The sequence below is a fragment of the Aulonocara stuartgranti genome (genome assembly GCF_965226115.1).
Source record: "Aulonocara stuartgranti genome assembly, chromosome: 2".
NCBI lineage: Eukaryota > Metazoa > Chordata > Actinopteri > Cichliformes > Cichlidae > Aulonocara > Aulonocara stuartgranti.
This window is the reverse complement of record NC_138940.1, coordinates 170,967-187,832: the sequence shown is the minus strand read 5'-3', so window position 1 is coordinate 187,832 and position 16,866 is coordinate 170,967. Positions and strand designations below refer to the sequence as shown.

General features: G+C 43.5%; 1 protein-coding gene across 3 annotated transcripts in view; it reads right to left on the bottom strand.

Moving 5' to 3' along the window:
- slc7a11 (solute carrier family 7 member 11) overlaps nt 1–16,866 on the bottom strand; it is a 51,737-nt gene that overhangs the window by 13,172 nt on the left and 21,699 nt on the right. For all 3 annotated transcript variants that reach the window (XM_082552875.1, XM_082552874.1, XM_082552873.1), the window contains exons 3-9: nt 16,462–16,577; nt 14,342–14,467; nt 13,187–13,286; nt 7,036–7,080; nt 6,101–6,224; nt 3,062–3,165; nt 2,342–2,438 (exon numbers count right to left, since the gene is read on the bottom strand). In XM_082552875.1, the coding sequence (XP_082409001.1) occupies nt 2,342–2,438; nt 3,062–3,165; nt 6,101–6,224; nt 7,036–7,080; nt 13,187–13,286; nt 14,342–14,467; nt 16,462–16,577 (712 nt within the window). The remainder of the gene's footprint in view (nt 1–2,341; nt 2,439–3,061; nt 3,166–6,100; nt 6,225–7,035; nt 7,081–13,186; nt 13,287–14,341; nt 14,468–16,461; nt 16,578–16,866) is intronic.

The following is a 16,866-nucleotide window of genomic DNA, read 5'->3' as shown; positions in this document are numbered from 1 at the left end:
TCTGACAAGGTAATCAGCAACACAGGGGCACCACAGGGGACTGTCCTCTCCCCCTTCCTCTTCACCCTCTACACCACAGACTTCAGCCACTGCACAGAGACCTGCCATCTTCAGAAGTTTCCTGATGACTCTGCGGTGGTTGGATGCATCAGCAGGGATGATGAGACAGAGTACCGGGCTGTGGTCGACTCCTTTGTCACGTGGTGTGAGCAGAATCATCTGCAGCTCAACATGGCAAAGACCAAGGAATTGATCATGGACTTCAGGAAGACCAGGAAACACTTGACTCCTGTTTCAATCCAGGGGGTCAGTGTTGACATTGTGGAGGACTATAAATACCTTGGAGTACACATTGACAATAAACTGGACTGGGCTAAAAACACCACAGCGCTTTACAGGAAGGGCCAGAGTCGTCTCTATTTTTTGAGGCGACTGAGGTCCTTCAACATCTGCCAGAAAATGCTGAGGATTTTCTACGAGTCTGTTGTGGCCAGTGCGATCCTCTATGCTGTTGCATGCTGGGGGAGCAGATTGAGGGTCGCAGATGCCAATAGACTCGTTAAACTGATCTGTAAGGCCAGTGATGTTGTGGGGATGGAGCTGGACTCCCTCAAGGTGGTGTCAGAGAGGCGGATGTTTTCCAACATAAAGACAATGTTGGATAACACCTCCCACCCACTCCATGACATGCTTGTTAGTCACAGGAGCACGTTCAGTGAGAGACTGAGATCATCGAAAAGCACCACTGAACGACACAGGAAATCTTTCCTGCCTGTGGCTCCCTGTACAACTCCTCCACTTAACACACTGTTTACTGCAACAGCTACACCCTTTTTGCACATGTTCATTTTCAGCTATTTATTTATAAGGTACTTTTATGTGTATATATATGCCTGTATATATTGTGCTATTCTTAGTTAGTGTATTATCCCTTAAACTTTTTCCCTGAATCCGTTCAGTCAGACTTGACAAAAACTGGAAAAATTGGGGTGTTCTAAAACTTTTGACTGGTAGTTTAGTTACTTTCCACTATGTTCCTACTCCATGATAAACTACAAATTTACCCCAAATTACTACTATTGATATTTTAATATGAGAATCAAATTCTAGAAAATAAATCAGGCCCCATCTTATCATTTTATCCTTATCTTAAAGACGCTGCTGGTTGCTAATTTACTTGTGGTGGGTAACAAATAAGCAGAACTGCTTTCTTCCATTTCCACAACATCTCTAAAATTAGAAATATCCTGTCTCAAAGTGACACTGAAAAACTAGTTCATGCATTTATTACATCCAGGCTGGACGACTGTAATTCATTATTATCAGAACGTCCTAAAAACTCGCTGAAAAGCCTTCAGCTAATCCAAAATGCTGCAGCAAGAGTCCTGACAGGGACTAGAAAGAGAGAGCAGATTTCTCCTGTTTTGGCTTCCCTTCATTGGCTTCCTGTTAAATCCAGAATTCAAAATCTTGCTCCTCACATACAAGGTCTTAAATAATCAGGCCCCATCTTATCTTAATGACCTTGTAGTACCATATCACCCTATTAGAGCACTTCACTCTTGCTCTGCAGGCCTACTTGTTGTTCCTAGAGTATTTAAAAGTAGAATGGGAGGCAGAGCCTTCAGTTTTCAGGTCCCTCTTCTGTGGAACCAGCTTCCAGTTTGGATTCGGGAGACAGACACTATCTCTACTTTTAAGATTAGGCTTCAAACTTTCTTTTTTGCTAAAGCATATAGTTAGGGCTGGACCAGGTGACCCTGAATCCTCCCTTAGTTATGCTGCAATAGACGTAGGCTGCCGGGGATTCCCATGATGCATTGAGATTTTCCTTTCCAGTCACCTTTCTCACTCACTGTGTGTTAACAGACCTCTCTGCACTGAATCGTACCTGTTATTAATCTCTGTCTCTCTTCCACGGCATGTCTTTATCCTGTCTTCCTTCTCTCACCCCAACCAGTTGTTGCAGATGGCCCCACCCCTCCGTGACCATGATTCTGTTGGAGGGTTCTTCCTGGTAAAAGGGAGTTTTCCCTTCCCACTGTTGTTCATAAGGGGTTGTTTGAGTATCAGGATTTTCTCTGTATTTGTGTAGGGTCTTACCTTATAATATAAAACACCTTGAGGCAACTGTTGTTAGGATGTTGTTCTATATCAGTGAAACTGAATTGAATCTCTAACCTTCCTACAATTTTTGTCCAAAAAAGTGCAGAAAGCTCAGACAGAATTGTTTTCAGGACTCATGACATCTATTAGCTCATGTTGTCGTCCCTTTCAAAGATTAGTTTTTGTGACCTTTAGTATATTGTCTGAAATGAAATGCTTATGTTAGTAAACTGACCATTATGAGAACAGCTGCAAGTGGAGTGTGTCTGCGGACATGAATCATAGACAAAACCTCAGGGAGCTGGCCTTCACGTGAAGCTACGTAGAACATTCTGGTGAACACACACATTATGACAGACAAAATGAGGAGAGACACCATGACATTCACTTGATAATCAACACAGTCACATTGTATGATTAAAATCAGCTCTTTTTCAACATGAAACATATTCCCATGGGCAGTTTTCTCATTCCCATTAAAAATGCCTCAAGTGTGTAGGTTCAAAGATTTGAAAAGACAACCTGCTTGACTAACTGTGCCTGCATATTTTACAATAAATGCTAGTTTACAAAAAAAGAGAGAAAAAGATAGAGGTGTCCTTTGTTTCCCTCTCTGAGTAGTTCAGATTTTACTTGCTGGTTAATGTGACACTCTGAAAATTCCTTGATTAGGTTTAGGAAAAGTTTAAATTCATTAAATCATTGTCACTTTTGTTGCACCGTAGCACAGATGCATAAGGACACCTTGTGTGCACCACCAGCAACTTTGACAAAACTGATGTATTTGACACCCTACACATGACACACGCACACACACACAGTATAAGCATACTTAAGTATACTTAATACCACAAATTATTGCAAAGTTAGAACTTTTGTTTAACTGCTACAGGATTCTGTCGTGAGCACATCGGCATACATACTCTAGGTGTTTTAGCAGTGACACGAACCTTACCTTGACAGGGCAAAGACGCTGCCGTTCATGGTGCCGTAGCAGGACAAGGCTACAAATACTGGCACGGCGATAGAGAAGTTCCCCAGAAGCCTCTCTGCAAATGTCTGTGGATTTCACAAAGAGGACATAAAGGGAGACAGATGAGCGTTTGTTGGTCATTTGTTTGTATTGAATGTCAGATGGAAAGCAGTGTTCAGGTGACAGGTGTATTTGAGACTAGCTCGAATAAATCAACTTGCAGGAAGTGTTGACTAAAGTTTTCTAATATTTTCAGTACAATGTTGGTGACGAAGCAGCACTGTGGTAGAAGGAAACAGGCCAACGAAACGATGTGAAAACATCAGAGCTGAACGACGGCCTTTCTTTAAAACACTTCATGGAAGTTGGATCAGTTGCATCCGAAGCATATTCAGGCAGACTGTAACTGAAAACACCATTGGATGTAAGGTTACACTTGCAGTCAATCAACTAAACACTGACCAAGCAGGAGCAGAACTCCACCCTTCAGAGATAAGCTGCACCCTGCATACAGGATTCATACAGTAGCATGACCAGAGCTTTGAAGAACTAACAGACACTATTAGTTGTTTGGTGTGCAAGAGCTTTGTTTAAAAAGCAGAGGGATTATCTTTAGTCAGAGGAACTAAATGAAAGCGGAACATTTATTTTTAAAGGTTCTGTTTAAATACATGTAGTACACGTTTTTGAAGGACACAAGGTCCACATTAGTACAGTTTCATTTCTAAACATTTGCTGCACTTGTACTTTTGTCCAAAGTTTTAGGAGCCCTGGGTGTACGTTTGAAAATGTCCAAGTTTTGTCGTAGTGTATTGAGGTAAATGCTAAATAAAAATGATCTTTATATATGACTTCAGCCTATTCCATTCATCACTCTTCCATTATGTGAACACACCTCTAATTCAAAAAGCCTAAAATGACTAATCGTGCCTCAAGCCAAGCTTCTTCGAGATAAGTTCTAGACACCAGTTAAACTCTGTAATCAAGTTTGAGATGTAAACTTCTGCCCGCTGTCTATGAGAGAGGAAGAACATAGTTTAATGCTTTTATCCTATCACAGCCTTCTAAGAACACATAAATGCTCTTAACACCTGTCTTAAGGTGCTTTTATCGCTCTCTGTGCACAGGGCAATAAAACTAACTGCATTACAAAAGACCAGCGATCTCTGATCGCTATCCTCAGTCTAATAAGCAACAGTGGTTATTATTGGGGAATGTCTGTGATGTGATTAACATTAACAGGGCTGGGATGGAACAATCACATTAACAGCTGCTGGGAAGCCAAGCTGTCAGAGACACTTTGCTGATAATGACATGCTAAGTGCAGGAAGGCAACCGCACTGCTCAAGCCAGAAGTAAACACCACAGAGGTGAGACCTCAACTAAATGCTTTCAAGTAGCATGCACAACGTTTTACTGCAGAGAGCCAAGGTCAGCCCTTACAGTGAAAAACACTGTGAGATATATTTCACTGTCAAATAAGGAGCCACTGCCATAATTTCAGCTTAATATAAGCTACTGATATCACATATAACATAACAAAGTTTTGCTTTTCTCGTTGCTTTATTGAACTTTCCCTGTTCCTGCACACTGCCTGTCTGTGACAAGTTTTTGTTATAGCGCATATAGGTTGGCTTCACATTTCCTGATTAGTTTAACAGTAACTGCAAAAAGCCTTCAAAGTAGTTTTTCTGATTTTTAGAGAGATAGGGTTACCATAACAGGTTAATTTATTAGAACAACTTAGCTTCCAAATCCACTGTCCTTATGACAACAAACACAAAGCTGCAGACATGGGATCTTCCACTGTGTGGCCAACTGAATGCTCAGAAATAGAGCTACATAGCGTTCCCAATAGTGGTGAGGATTCAGACACAAAATAGCCCCCAAAAGTTTCTAGTTCATACAATAGTTACCCTGATGGCGTCTTCCTGCTTTGCAGATACCTTGCAGTCTGGAAATGGCTTATTTAATGAGTCACAAATATCCACCAGTGGAAATGTTATAGTTTTGCCGCTGTTTACGTTCAGTTCTGCCATCGTGGATTGTGGCTACTCTGACTTTACGAGTGGGAAGTTGAGTTATTCCAGATTCACATTTCAACTGGGAACTTGGAAATTCTGACTTGGGAACACACCCTATTTCTACCACCTTGATGCTGATTGGCATTTTACAACACTTGTTTAAGCAGCTCTGAATTTTTGTGACTGTTAGTTATTTGTGTTTACCCAAAGTAATGCCCCAAAATGTAGTTCTTTGATGATTCTAGTGAATCGTGAGCTTTTGATCTATGTTTTTATATGTGAATTGTTACATTTTGTTCAGGCATAGATGTCTCTTGTCTCTCGTTTACATATTTCTCTAAGTTATTTTTTTCTGCTGAATATTTTGCTTTATGACCAAATTGTCAACAAAGTTACCGTAATAGCATTGCTTATTTATTACTGATTAGCCAGTCAGATTATTAGCCAATTGGGATGCTTTACAAAGCTCTACAGAATATATTTTTTTTAGATGATGGGATGTTTGCATTGTCTGCTCTATGTCAATCATTCTTACCCATAACATCCTTATCTGTTTACAGGCATGTTACGGTACATGCAGAGCTCAGGACAGAAACAATAATATGGGTCTCTAAATGAATGACTGTGCTATAATAAATGCACTGTCACACAATCTATTGATTCTTTCCCAAACACATATCATTAAAAAAAATCTAACTAGTGCTTTAAGGTAGAATCATTTTCACTACAGATGTATTTAGTTACACTATAATTATACACTAAGCTGATACAGATATTTTGTGAATAAGAGACATGGGTGAGGGGTCCCACTTTGAGTGTGTATGGCCTTGATTGAGGACTCATGCGGGGAAACGTACATTTATAAAGTTGTGTTGCTGTTTTACTGTTGTTGGTTTTTGCTTTTTTATTTTATTCCTAATACAATATTTAAGGTAGACAGATAAGTGACAGTTACTTTTAAAGGTTCAGTACTTACACTGTTTTTCCAAGTACTTACCACAGCAACAGCTGATGAGGCCAGGAGCTCCTCAGCTGACATTACAGTGTAGTATGCCACATTGGTGAGCACATAGCAAGAAGTCACAATTGCCATGGAGATACAGATGGCGAGTGGAACAGTCCTGAGGGCCGGAGGGAGCACACTGTTAGGCACTTGCAAGACTTACTCATCCTTCTTTCCCTTGTATATCTATGTCTGTTTTACTTCCATACATGCTCCATCTGTACAGCTTTCTAAGAGACGTAAACAGAATGTACCACCTACTATCGGGCTGATCAATTCTGCTAGCTACAACAGCTCCAAAGTTTTGCTTTTTGTGCTCATTCTTTGGTAGGCAGCACAAAACAATCAGAGTACTCTGCATTTTTTTGTTAAAAACAGAAGAGACGTCACTGTGAACACAGAGGAAACAGTATCTAATAATGTTCACATGTCCCAGATATGCCAACAGGATGAATTCACTTCAATTCAATTCAAATCAGCTCAATTCAGTTCAGTATATACTGAATATTGTAGGAATGAAATCACAACAAAGGTTGCCTCAAAGTACTTATGTTGTAAAGAGTCTACAATAATACAGAGTGACAAAGTGGAACAACAGTAACTCAGCCATGAAGTGGTAGAGCATGTAACGTCACATAGTGGGTTCAGTCAGTCAGCAGTTTGTTGATGGACCCTTCCTGTTCTAACATGAGTAACCATAGTAACTGGTAACACACCAAGATGCTGTGTAAGGCTCAGGTACAGTAGACACAGTCATTTCACTTCAAAGTAGTCACGTGATCCAATGCTGTTTATTAGAAACACTAATCACAGTGAAACTAGCCACTTTTGTCCAACAGATGAAGAAATAGGATTCCTTAGACTTCAAATTCTATTATTTATAAATAACTTTACATGACCAGAAGAGTAAGCACATGGACTAAACTTACCTTGCAGGGTTGTCCACCTCCTCTGTCACAAAGTTCAGATAGAACCTGAGTAAGGAAAGAGTTAGTTTATTACCTCCACTTATTAATGACCAGCAACAGTGTGTGTGTGTGTGTGTGTGTGGGGGGGGGGGGGGGGGGGGGGGGATCGACCTATCTTGGTGGGGACAAAAATCTGAAACTTGCTACACTGGTGGGGACCAACAGATCCTAATGGGGACCGAAATCCCAGTCCGCACAGAGTTGAAGGCATTTTTCACACTCAAAATGTGGTTTTAGTGTCAGGGTTACAATTGGGCTATGGTTAGGTATGGAGACAGTTTAACTAACGTGTCCAAATACTAATGGGCTGTGAGGCCCTTACTCATTAGAGCAACCAGAGGAGAGTGGTCCAAAAAGAACAAACTATTCAAAATATATTATATACCAACAGGTATACATACCCCTGTCTATTTCCCTGCAGCATATACGATGGAAACGTAAAATCTGTAACTATGGCGTGAAACGTGTGGGGCAGATGATAAGCGCATGCATGTCCATAGATTTAAAATACACCTTGGTCCACATCTTTTTCTGAACTTCTACTACTTTGAAATTAATTTTTTAGACACCATCTTCAGAGTCGCTGGTCTCATATTTCAGTTTATTCGACTGGTGATGTGTATTTAAAATCTGCACGAACTGTTTAAAACTCTCTTCTCCACGTGCCCACGCGCCTATAATATCTTCTAAGAAGTGGAGATAAAACATGGGTTGTAGTGCACACTTGGCCAACGCCCCCCTTTCCCACTTGCTCATGTAAATATTTCCCTACGATGGTGCGCATCTCTGTCCCATGGCCGTGCCTTCCAGCTGTAAGTAGCATTTATTGTCAAATTCAAAGTCATTGTTTTTTTGTTTTGTTTTTTTCTGCCTGTCCCGTTTGGATCTTTAGCCATCAGAATTGTTGTCTGAAGGCCAAGAAAGATGCCAAGTGGATTTACTTTACTAAGTGGATCATCATGGCCTTGCCATATTGGTCCATTTGATTGACCTTTATTATAATTATGTATTTATTTTATTTTATTTTCGGTTGTTACAGACGAGACAGACATGACTGGGGGATAGGACAGGGAGAAAGAATGAAAGAAAGAGAGGGAGAGAAAGAAAACCAGAGGGGAGAAGAGACGGTGAGAAAGGGGGGAATTAAAAAAAAAGAAAAACAAACAAAACACCTGGATCACCTGTATGGAGATAAGAAAAAACAGAAGAGAAAACAAACAAAAAAGAGCAACATAATAAACACAACACCATCACAATAAACTAGCTAACAGTAGATAACAATAGATACTAAATATTAAACGATATTGTGCAGCACGCAAGATCAACAGCGCACAATGTGCTTTGAGGCAGCAGCCAAGAAAGGTGTAGTTTGTGTCTGTGAACACCCGTGTGTACACCTGTGTGCACACCTGTGTGGATCAGCATGCTTGTATTCAAAAGGTTTCTCCATGTAACGATCTGCTAGGGAGTGTGGGGAGCCATAGCCCCGTCCACCAGGGCATGAAGCAGGTATGGAGGAGATTATTTTCCAAGATGGCGCCGCGTATGGATGCCCTGGTGCTTCAGTGCGTTACTTTTGTCTTGTTTTTGTGCATTTCTTCTGTGTCTGGGCACTCCTCTGGATATTCTTACACCAGAGAAGAGCTCCTTAACTGCAGGACTACAACGCCTGTGGATTTATTTCCAATATTTGTCGCATCTGCGGCAGATTTACTGCTGACTCTGATCAGGAAAGTGAGACGTCGAAAGAGAGGTAAGCGAGCCGGCGTACTCGTGCGTTTGAGGAGGCGCGGACTGAGAACGGCCCTTCCTGGGATCTTCCTTTCTAATGTACGCTCACTCTGGAATAAGATAGACGAACTGGCCCTGATGAGAAGCATGAACAGAGACTTTGCCTCCTCCTGTGTCTTATGTTTTACGGAGTCGTGGCTCAGTGAGGACATCCCGGACTGCGCGCTCAAGCTGGAGGGCTTTCATCTGCTGCGCGCGGACCGGCAGGCCGCTCTCTCCGGTAAAACCAAAGGTGGAGGTGTCTGCTTCTACATCAATAGTGGCTGGTGCACAGATGTAACAGTGATTGCTCAGCACTGCTCTCCCTCTCTGGAATATCTTTTTATTCACTGTAAACCGTTTTATTCTCCGCGGGAGTTTGCTTCATTCATCCTGGCCGCTGTTTACATCCCGCCAGACGCAGATGCGCAGGCAGCTCAGAGCGCACTCGCAGAGCAGATTCTCCACATGGAGCGGACATACCCGGACTCTCTCATCATTGCTCTTGGGGACTTTAACAAAGCCAATCTGAGCCATGAGCTTCCGAAATACAAGCAGTATATTAAATGCCCGACCAGAGAGGAGAGGACATTGGACCACTGCTACAGCACGATCAGCGGGGCCTATCGCGCGGTGCCCCGCGCTTCACTCGGACTTTCTGACCACGTCATGATCCACCTAATCCCCGCGTACAGACAGAGGCTGAAGCTCTCCAAACCTGTCGTGAGGACCAAAAAACTGTGGAGCAACAAGGCTGTGGAGGAGCTTCGCACGTGTTTGGAGACCACAGACTGGGACACATTGAAGGCTGCTTCTAACAGCTTGGACGAGTTTACGGACACTGTCACCTCCTATATCCACTTCTGTGAGGACAGCATTGTGCCATCACGCACCAGGGTGAGTTATAACAATGACAAACCCTGGTTTACTCCTAAACTCAAAAAGCTGTGGCTGGAAAAGAGTAAGGCGTTCAGAAGCGGAGACAGGGACTGCTACAGAGAGGCCAAGTACAGGTTCACTAAAGAAGTGGACATTGCCAAACATCAGCACTCTGAGAAGATGCAGCAGCAGATCTCAGAGAATGACTCGGCCTCTGTGTGGAAAGGTTTTAGGAATATTACAAACTACAAGCCTAAAACCCCCCACTCCACTGATGACTTGCTCTTAGCCAACACCCTTAACGACTTTTACTGCCGTTTTGACGAGCCATCAGGCAGCCTTCACACCTCCAACGACCCCAACAATAGAGGCACTTTGGACACTAATTCCCCCACCTCTCCCCCCTCCATAGAGCCATCACCACCATCAAACACTTCACCTACAACACCCCCCTCCTCACCCCACACAAAAGAGGATTTAACACCACCTCCTCCCACCACAACTCTTCATATTCATGAAGCAGATGTGAGGAAGCAGTTTAGGAGTCTGAATGCTCGGAAAGCTCCCGGCCCAGACGGTGTGTCTCCTGCCACCCTCAGACACTGTGCAAACGAGCTGGCCCCAGTGTTTTCTGGCATCTTCAACTCCTCACTGCAGGCATGTCATGTGCCTGCCTGCTTCAAGTCCTCCACCATAATCCCTGTCCCCAAGAAACCTAGGATCACTGGACTAAATGACTACAGACCCGTGGCTCTGACATCTGTGGTCATGAAGTCATTTGAGCGCCTGGTTCTCTCCCATCTCAAGACCCTCACGGCCCCCCTCCTGGACCCCCTGCAGTTTGCATATAGAGCCAACAGGTCTGTAGACGACGCCATCAACATGGCCCTACACTTCATCCTGCAGCATCTGGACTCCCCAGGAACCTACGCCAGGATCCTGTTTGTGGACTTCAGCTCTGCCTTCAACACCATCCTTCCAGACCATCTCCGAGGCAAGCTTTCCCAGATGAATGTGCCTGATCCCATCTGCCGGTGGATCACTGACTTCCTGACGGACAGGAAGCAGCACGTGAGGCTGGGAAAGAATGTCTCGGACTCCCGGACCATCAGCACCGGCTCCCCTCAGGGCTGTGTTCTTTCTCCTCTGCTCTTCTCCCTGTACACCAACTGCTGCACCTCCACCCACCAGTCTGTCAAGCTAATCAAGTTCGCAGATGACACCACCGTCATTGGGCTCATCTCGGACGGGGACGAGTCTGCCTACAGGAGAGAGGTTGAACGTCTGGTGTCTTGGTGCAGCCACAACAACCTGGTGCTGAATGCCCAGAAGACAGTGGAGATTATTGTGGACTTCAGGAAGCACACAGCCCCACTCCCCCCCATCATCCTGACTGACACCCCCATCACCTCTGTGGACTCATTCCGCTTCCTGGGTACCACCATCACCCAGGACCTGAAGTGGGAGCCCACCATCACCTCCGTCATCAAGAAAGCCCAGCAGAGGATGTACTTCCTGAGGCAGCTGAAGAAATTCAACCTGCCAACACGGACGATGATGCAATTCTACACTGCAATCATCGAGTCCATCCTCACCTCCTCCATCACCGTGTGGTACGCTGGAGCCACTATCAGGGACAAACAGAGACTGCAGCGTGTTGTGCGCTCTGCTGAGAAGGTGATTGGCTGCAGACTCCCATCTCTGCAGGACCTGTACACCTCCAGGACACTGCGGCGTGCAGCCCGGATCTCAGCTGACCCTTCTCACCCTGGACACAGTCTGTTTGACCTGCTCCCCTCAGGCAGGAGGCTCCGGTCCATTCGCACCAGAACCTCTCGCCACAAGAACAGTTTCTTCCCCTCTGCTGTTGGACACATGAACAATAACCACATGATTGTCCCCGCCACTAACACATGACCCTACGCTGTGTCACTGCATCATTTCATGTTTGGCACTGATCACCACCTGCACTCATGTATATATCTTTCTACGTAGCACTCATAATTCTTATTCTCATGTATATATCTCATGTATATCTCATGCACATATCTTTCTTTCTACATAGCACTTTAATTCTTATTGTCTGCACTGAAGCACCGCAGCAATTTCCTAATGTTGTAAACCTCAACATCTGGCAATAAACCCATTCTGATTCTGATTCTGATTCTGATTCTGATCAAAACTCCAGACATCCAGAGGCCCCAGAGTACGAGGACCCGAGGAGGACCACCAAAGGGGGGGAACCGTGCCACCCTCCTGGGAAGAGCTGAGTAGAGCCCCAAACGAGAGGTCGCCCAGCAGCTACGGAGCAGAGGCCAGAGGGGGTTGCAGTGACGTGCCCACGGGCTCTGCCGGCAGCCAGCTGTGCCAGAGAGGACCGAGCTTCAGGCCCAGAGGCCAGAGGCCTGAGGGCACCCCACCCCCTGGAAGGAGCCCAGCCGGGCCACAGGCGCCCGGCCCCGCCAATCGGCCACCAGGAGTGAGCTGGTACATACATGAGCACCCAGTCCCAGACACCAAGAACCACCAACACACCAACGTCTGAGGGCATCAGCCACTGGCAGGGAGTGTGGTGAGGGGAGATGGGCCCCCATACCTTGGAGAGCCTGAGATTCAAAGTCATTGTTGGTAAGATAGAGTTCCAACAGATGTAGAATTTCTGCGTTATCCGGGCGCTTGGTGACCGGATAACGCAGGAAGAAGTTTTCCACCCCATCAGTCACATCTGTGTGTTGATGCTTGTTTAAAGACTGTGTATGTCAATTGTAAATAAAAACGCTTGGTTAGGCACAACTATGGGATGGATTACCTGCAAGAAGTGGTATGTATCTTTTAAATAACTTGGATGCCTGTGGTAGAGAGATCAATGTATTGTGATTATTGCAATCCAAAACTATTGGTCTCGTCCATGTATCAGGTCGCTTGTGTATCTTAGGCAACAGATAGAATTGTCTCGAACTTGGATCGTTGGATCCTAATAAATAGTCCCGCTGTTTAGCTGAGATATACTTTTTATGGAAAAGCTGTCTGACGATTTGTCCTATTTGAAGCTGTACCACAGTTTGGATAGAGCTAGGAATATTTTTATAGTATTTTTCATCTTCCAATTGTCTATTTGCTTCCAGCCTATACTGCTGCTTGTCCATTAGAACTATTTTGGACCCTTTGTCCGCCGGCTTGATTACTATCTGTCTGTTATTTTGTAATTCTCTGATAGCGCATCAAGTCCTGGATGGTATCATACAATGTATACCACTCAGGTTCCCAGACCGAGGGAAGGATGAGGGGCTCCCTGAAAAAATAATCTTCTTTAAAGTAGTTATGATTAGGGTTAGGATTAGGCATTCATTTTTGATGGTTAGAGTTAGAGTAAAGGGCTCAGGAAAGCATTATGTCAATGGGATGTCACCAGGAGGATAGCAAACCAGACGTGTGTGTATGTGTGTACCGTGCGCACACTTACCATCCAGCATACGCGTACATCCCAGAGTAGAAAGCCAGTGGCATACCAGAGAGCTGCACATTACTCAGGTCAAAGGCATTCTCAAAGTGTCTGGTCTCTCCTGCAAGCATGCACACACATCAACTGCCACATTTGCCTTATTGTGCAAGATGTCTTGATGCATTCTCAATCATCCAGGAAAGTAAATTTCCAAAAGTTGATTCTGGTCATCTGGACGTAGCGTTTTGTGAGAGAAACGTGAATTCTTAAATCATTTTAATATCTTTAACAATTGCAATCACAGAAATGATCACAAAGCTCTCTGTATACCTGAGGGCTACTGGAGACACTGGCCTCTCTACATGAACTCCATGGTTGAGTTATTACATTAATTGCAATAATTCACCATCAGCTGTGCAAATGTAGATTTATTTTTTACAACGTTAAAGCTGGAGGTTGCCTTCTGCAGAGGCTTCAGGAGTACGGTGCTTCATTATCTCTGTGCACAAATGACTCAGCCGGGCACACAAAGAAAAATCAGTAATTACATTTGCGTGTCAATGAGTAATTCGTTTTCTGAAGTTAATTAAGAAATTTCTTTGAATTAATAATTTGTTCACATTAGGAAAATGCTGAGTTAAACAGCCCAAAAGTATAATCAAGTTATTAAAAGTATAATTAATTTAAAGGTCAAATTCATGAAGAAGATTTATTTAATTTATTAAATATGCATATATGAGTTGCAATCTGGGCTTACGTTACAGAAATGTGGACAGAGTGAAAAAGATTAAGAGAGATAAACTGAATAAATACAACAGATCGTGTGCAGTCCAGGGCTTGGGAGAACATTATATACATAATATGTACTAACTTTACTGTTTTAAGGAATGAATGCAAAGAGTGCTCACTGACACATACAGTATTGCTTCAGAGAAACATTTTAAGTTAATGACATTTTAAAGTACAGCAAAGTCTGCAGTTGAGAGGAAGACAGAAATCCTGTCCTGCTGTGCGGACACCAATAAATGCTCGACCTGTAGCATGCTGTGAGCAGGTGTGTATGACACGCAGGATTCATGTTGAACCACGTGCAGCTGAACACTGTGTGCAACCCAGAACACTCAGAATTTTGGTGGTGGTACGTGTGCAGTGCTAGAGAGGTGTCACTGATGATACCTTTAAAGAGCTGGTACATGCCTGGCACTATTATGATGGCAATGGCCAGAAGCTTGCTGACAGTGAGGAAGATCTGAATCCTGGCTGTCCACGTTACGCTCATACTGTTCAGGTACATAACAGACGCTGCAGAGAGAGGGAACCATGTCAAGCAGTCATACAGTGTTTGTGACCATATTGAAGGCTCACCATCAACAGAAAAGTCTAAGCTAGTCATATCACATTATTACATTTAGTAAGTGGGATTACTTTCTATGTAGTGACTAAAGATCAGATGTCCCTGAATGTTGTTTTCTGTGCTAACGTCAGTCACAACCTGTGCCTTACAGCAGCGGTCTCCAACCTTTTTTGCGCCACGGACCGGTTTATGCCCGACAATATTTTCATGGACCAGCCTTTAAGGTGTCGCGGATAAATACAACAAAATAAAACTAGTACCGGTACCGAAAAAAAGGAAATTTATTCATAACACACGTGAAAAGAACGATAAAAACGATAACAAAATAACGCTGAAAACCGATAAAAACCCTGAAAACTATACATTTCACACCTGAGCCTCAACTCTCGTGGCCCGGTACCAAACGACTCACGGACCGGTACTGGTCCGAGGCCCGGGGGTTGGGGACCGCTGCCTTACAAGAAACCAGTTTAGAATTAAAGGAAACATTTTGTAAGCTTTTTGATAACCAGATGCCTTTAGCTACAAATTTGGCGTGGGGGGCATTTGTTTTTGTCAAAACATGTTTATATTATATTATATTATGATAATTATATAATATACGAATATATCAAGTGGTGTCTTTTCAGTCTTCCACTTCACTCCAGCTCACCCTGTACTGGGTTACTTGGGCCCCTCAGCCTTGTATCCCACTGACAGGCCTTCAGAAGAGAAAGCAGAGTTGGAGGACCAGGGACCCTGAGGTAGTTAAATTACTACTGGGTGGCAGAAACTCTGGATTGGATGAGATTCACACTGAGTTCCTCTATGTTTTTGGACTCTCTTGCGTTGAGTGGAGAACTGAGGTGGAGTCTCTGTATTGGCAAATTGTGGTTACAATTACCATCTTTAAGAAATATCCCCTTTCGAGAATATTTAATGTGCGTCAGTATTTTTTTCTAACCATTCTACAAATGTTTTGTACGTTTGGAGAAAGTATCTGACTGCATCCGTCAAGGTATCCTGTGGCAGGTGCTACAGGAGTATGGGGTACCTGACCCACTGTTCCAAGCCATTGTACAACTACAGCGAGAGCTTGGAACGTCGGAAGGTCGCTTTGTTGGAAATAAGTGGGACTAATTTGCACTGGGTGCTAGACGGCACTAAGGCATTTCTGTGTCACCGATTATGTTCAGAATTTCTATGGACAGAAATTCTAGTTGGAGCCAAATTATGGAAGGCTTCAACTTTGGTGGCCTCATCTCTGCTTTTAGTGGGTAAAGTAGTTCTGCTGGCTTCATCAGAAATAGAGCCAATACCCCTCCGCAATGACAGGAACCAGTTGAGGTGGCTCGACCATCTGCCTAGCACCCTTCCTGACTGGCCTCAAGATAGACCCAGGACATGCTAGAGACATTACATCTCTCGACTAGACTGACAAAGCCCTGATGTTCCCTCAGATAAATGAGAAGGATCAACTAATTCACTCAACTTATCCTTTAGTTGGGAAACCATGATGCGATTATTTATTCCATCAATAATTTGTTGTGTTGACAAAACAAATTATACTTTATGTTCAAACATTTATGATATAAACAAAATGTCCTACTTTTGACAGAATTCAAACTCAGTTATTTACAGTGCTGAACGTAGGAAAGTTTGGCTGAATATGAGAAACTGAGCAACTATCAGTGTGTATAATCAGTGGCCCAGTTTAAAATGCTCTGAAATGCTCATTCATGTGAATTTGCTATACTGGAGATTGTTGTGCCCTATGATTGTTTAGAAGGTTGATAAGCTGAGGATAGTCCTGGGTCTTTTTGTCAAACCCCTCTTCCTTCTCATGCACACTTCTGTCTTCTGCTATTTACCCGAGCTATTTACAACACCCTTCACAACAATTCACTAAGATAACATCTGGGCATATTATAACACTCCTTATTACAGTAGCAAAGGTATATACTTAGGCCAATGGCTGTGGCCAGTTTGACAGCCAGGGGGGGGATACCACATGGCATGAACAGAGGTTCCAGGATGTACTGACCAAAGGCCAGAGAAATGACCGCCATGCCTGCAGGCCTGCAAGATGCAACCAAATATGTCAGTTTTTATATTAACATTAATTTATATAACCTTAGGTAACATTCATACGTCCATAAAAGATTATCACTTATGTTTCCAGCCTTGTAGAGTTTTTTAGTCACCTTCAACTACAGCTTTGTTTCATTTTCTGCATCTTCACCTTTGGCAGTCTCATCAAGTCAGTACAGCAAAAAAGACATGGTTCTAGAGCTAACACTGAAGGTGGTGACCAAAATCAAAGCTAATACAAAGCAAATACATGACTTCGATTCACTGCAGCTGGACA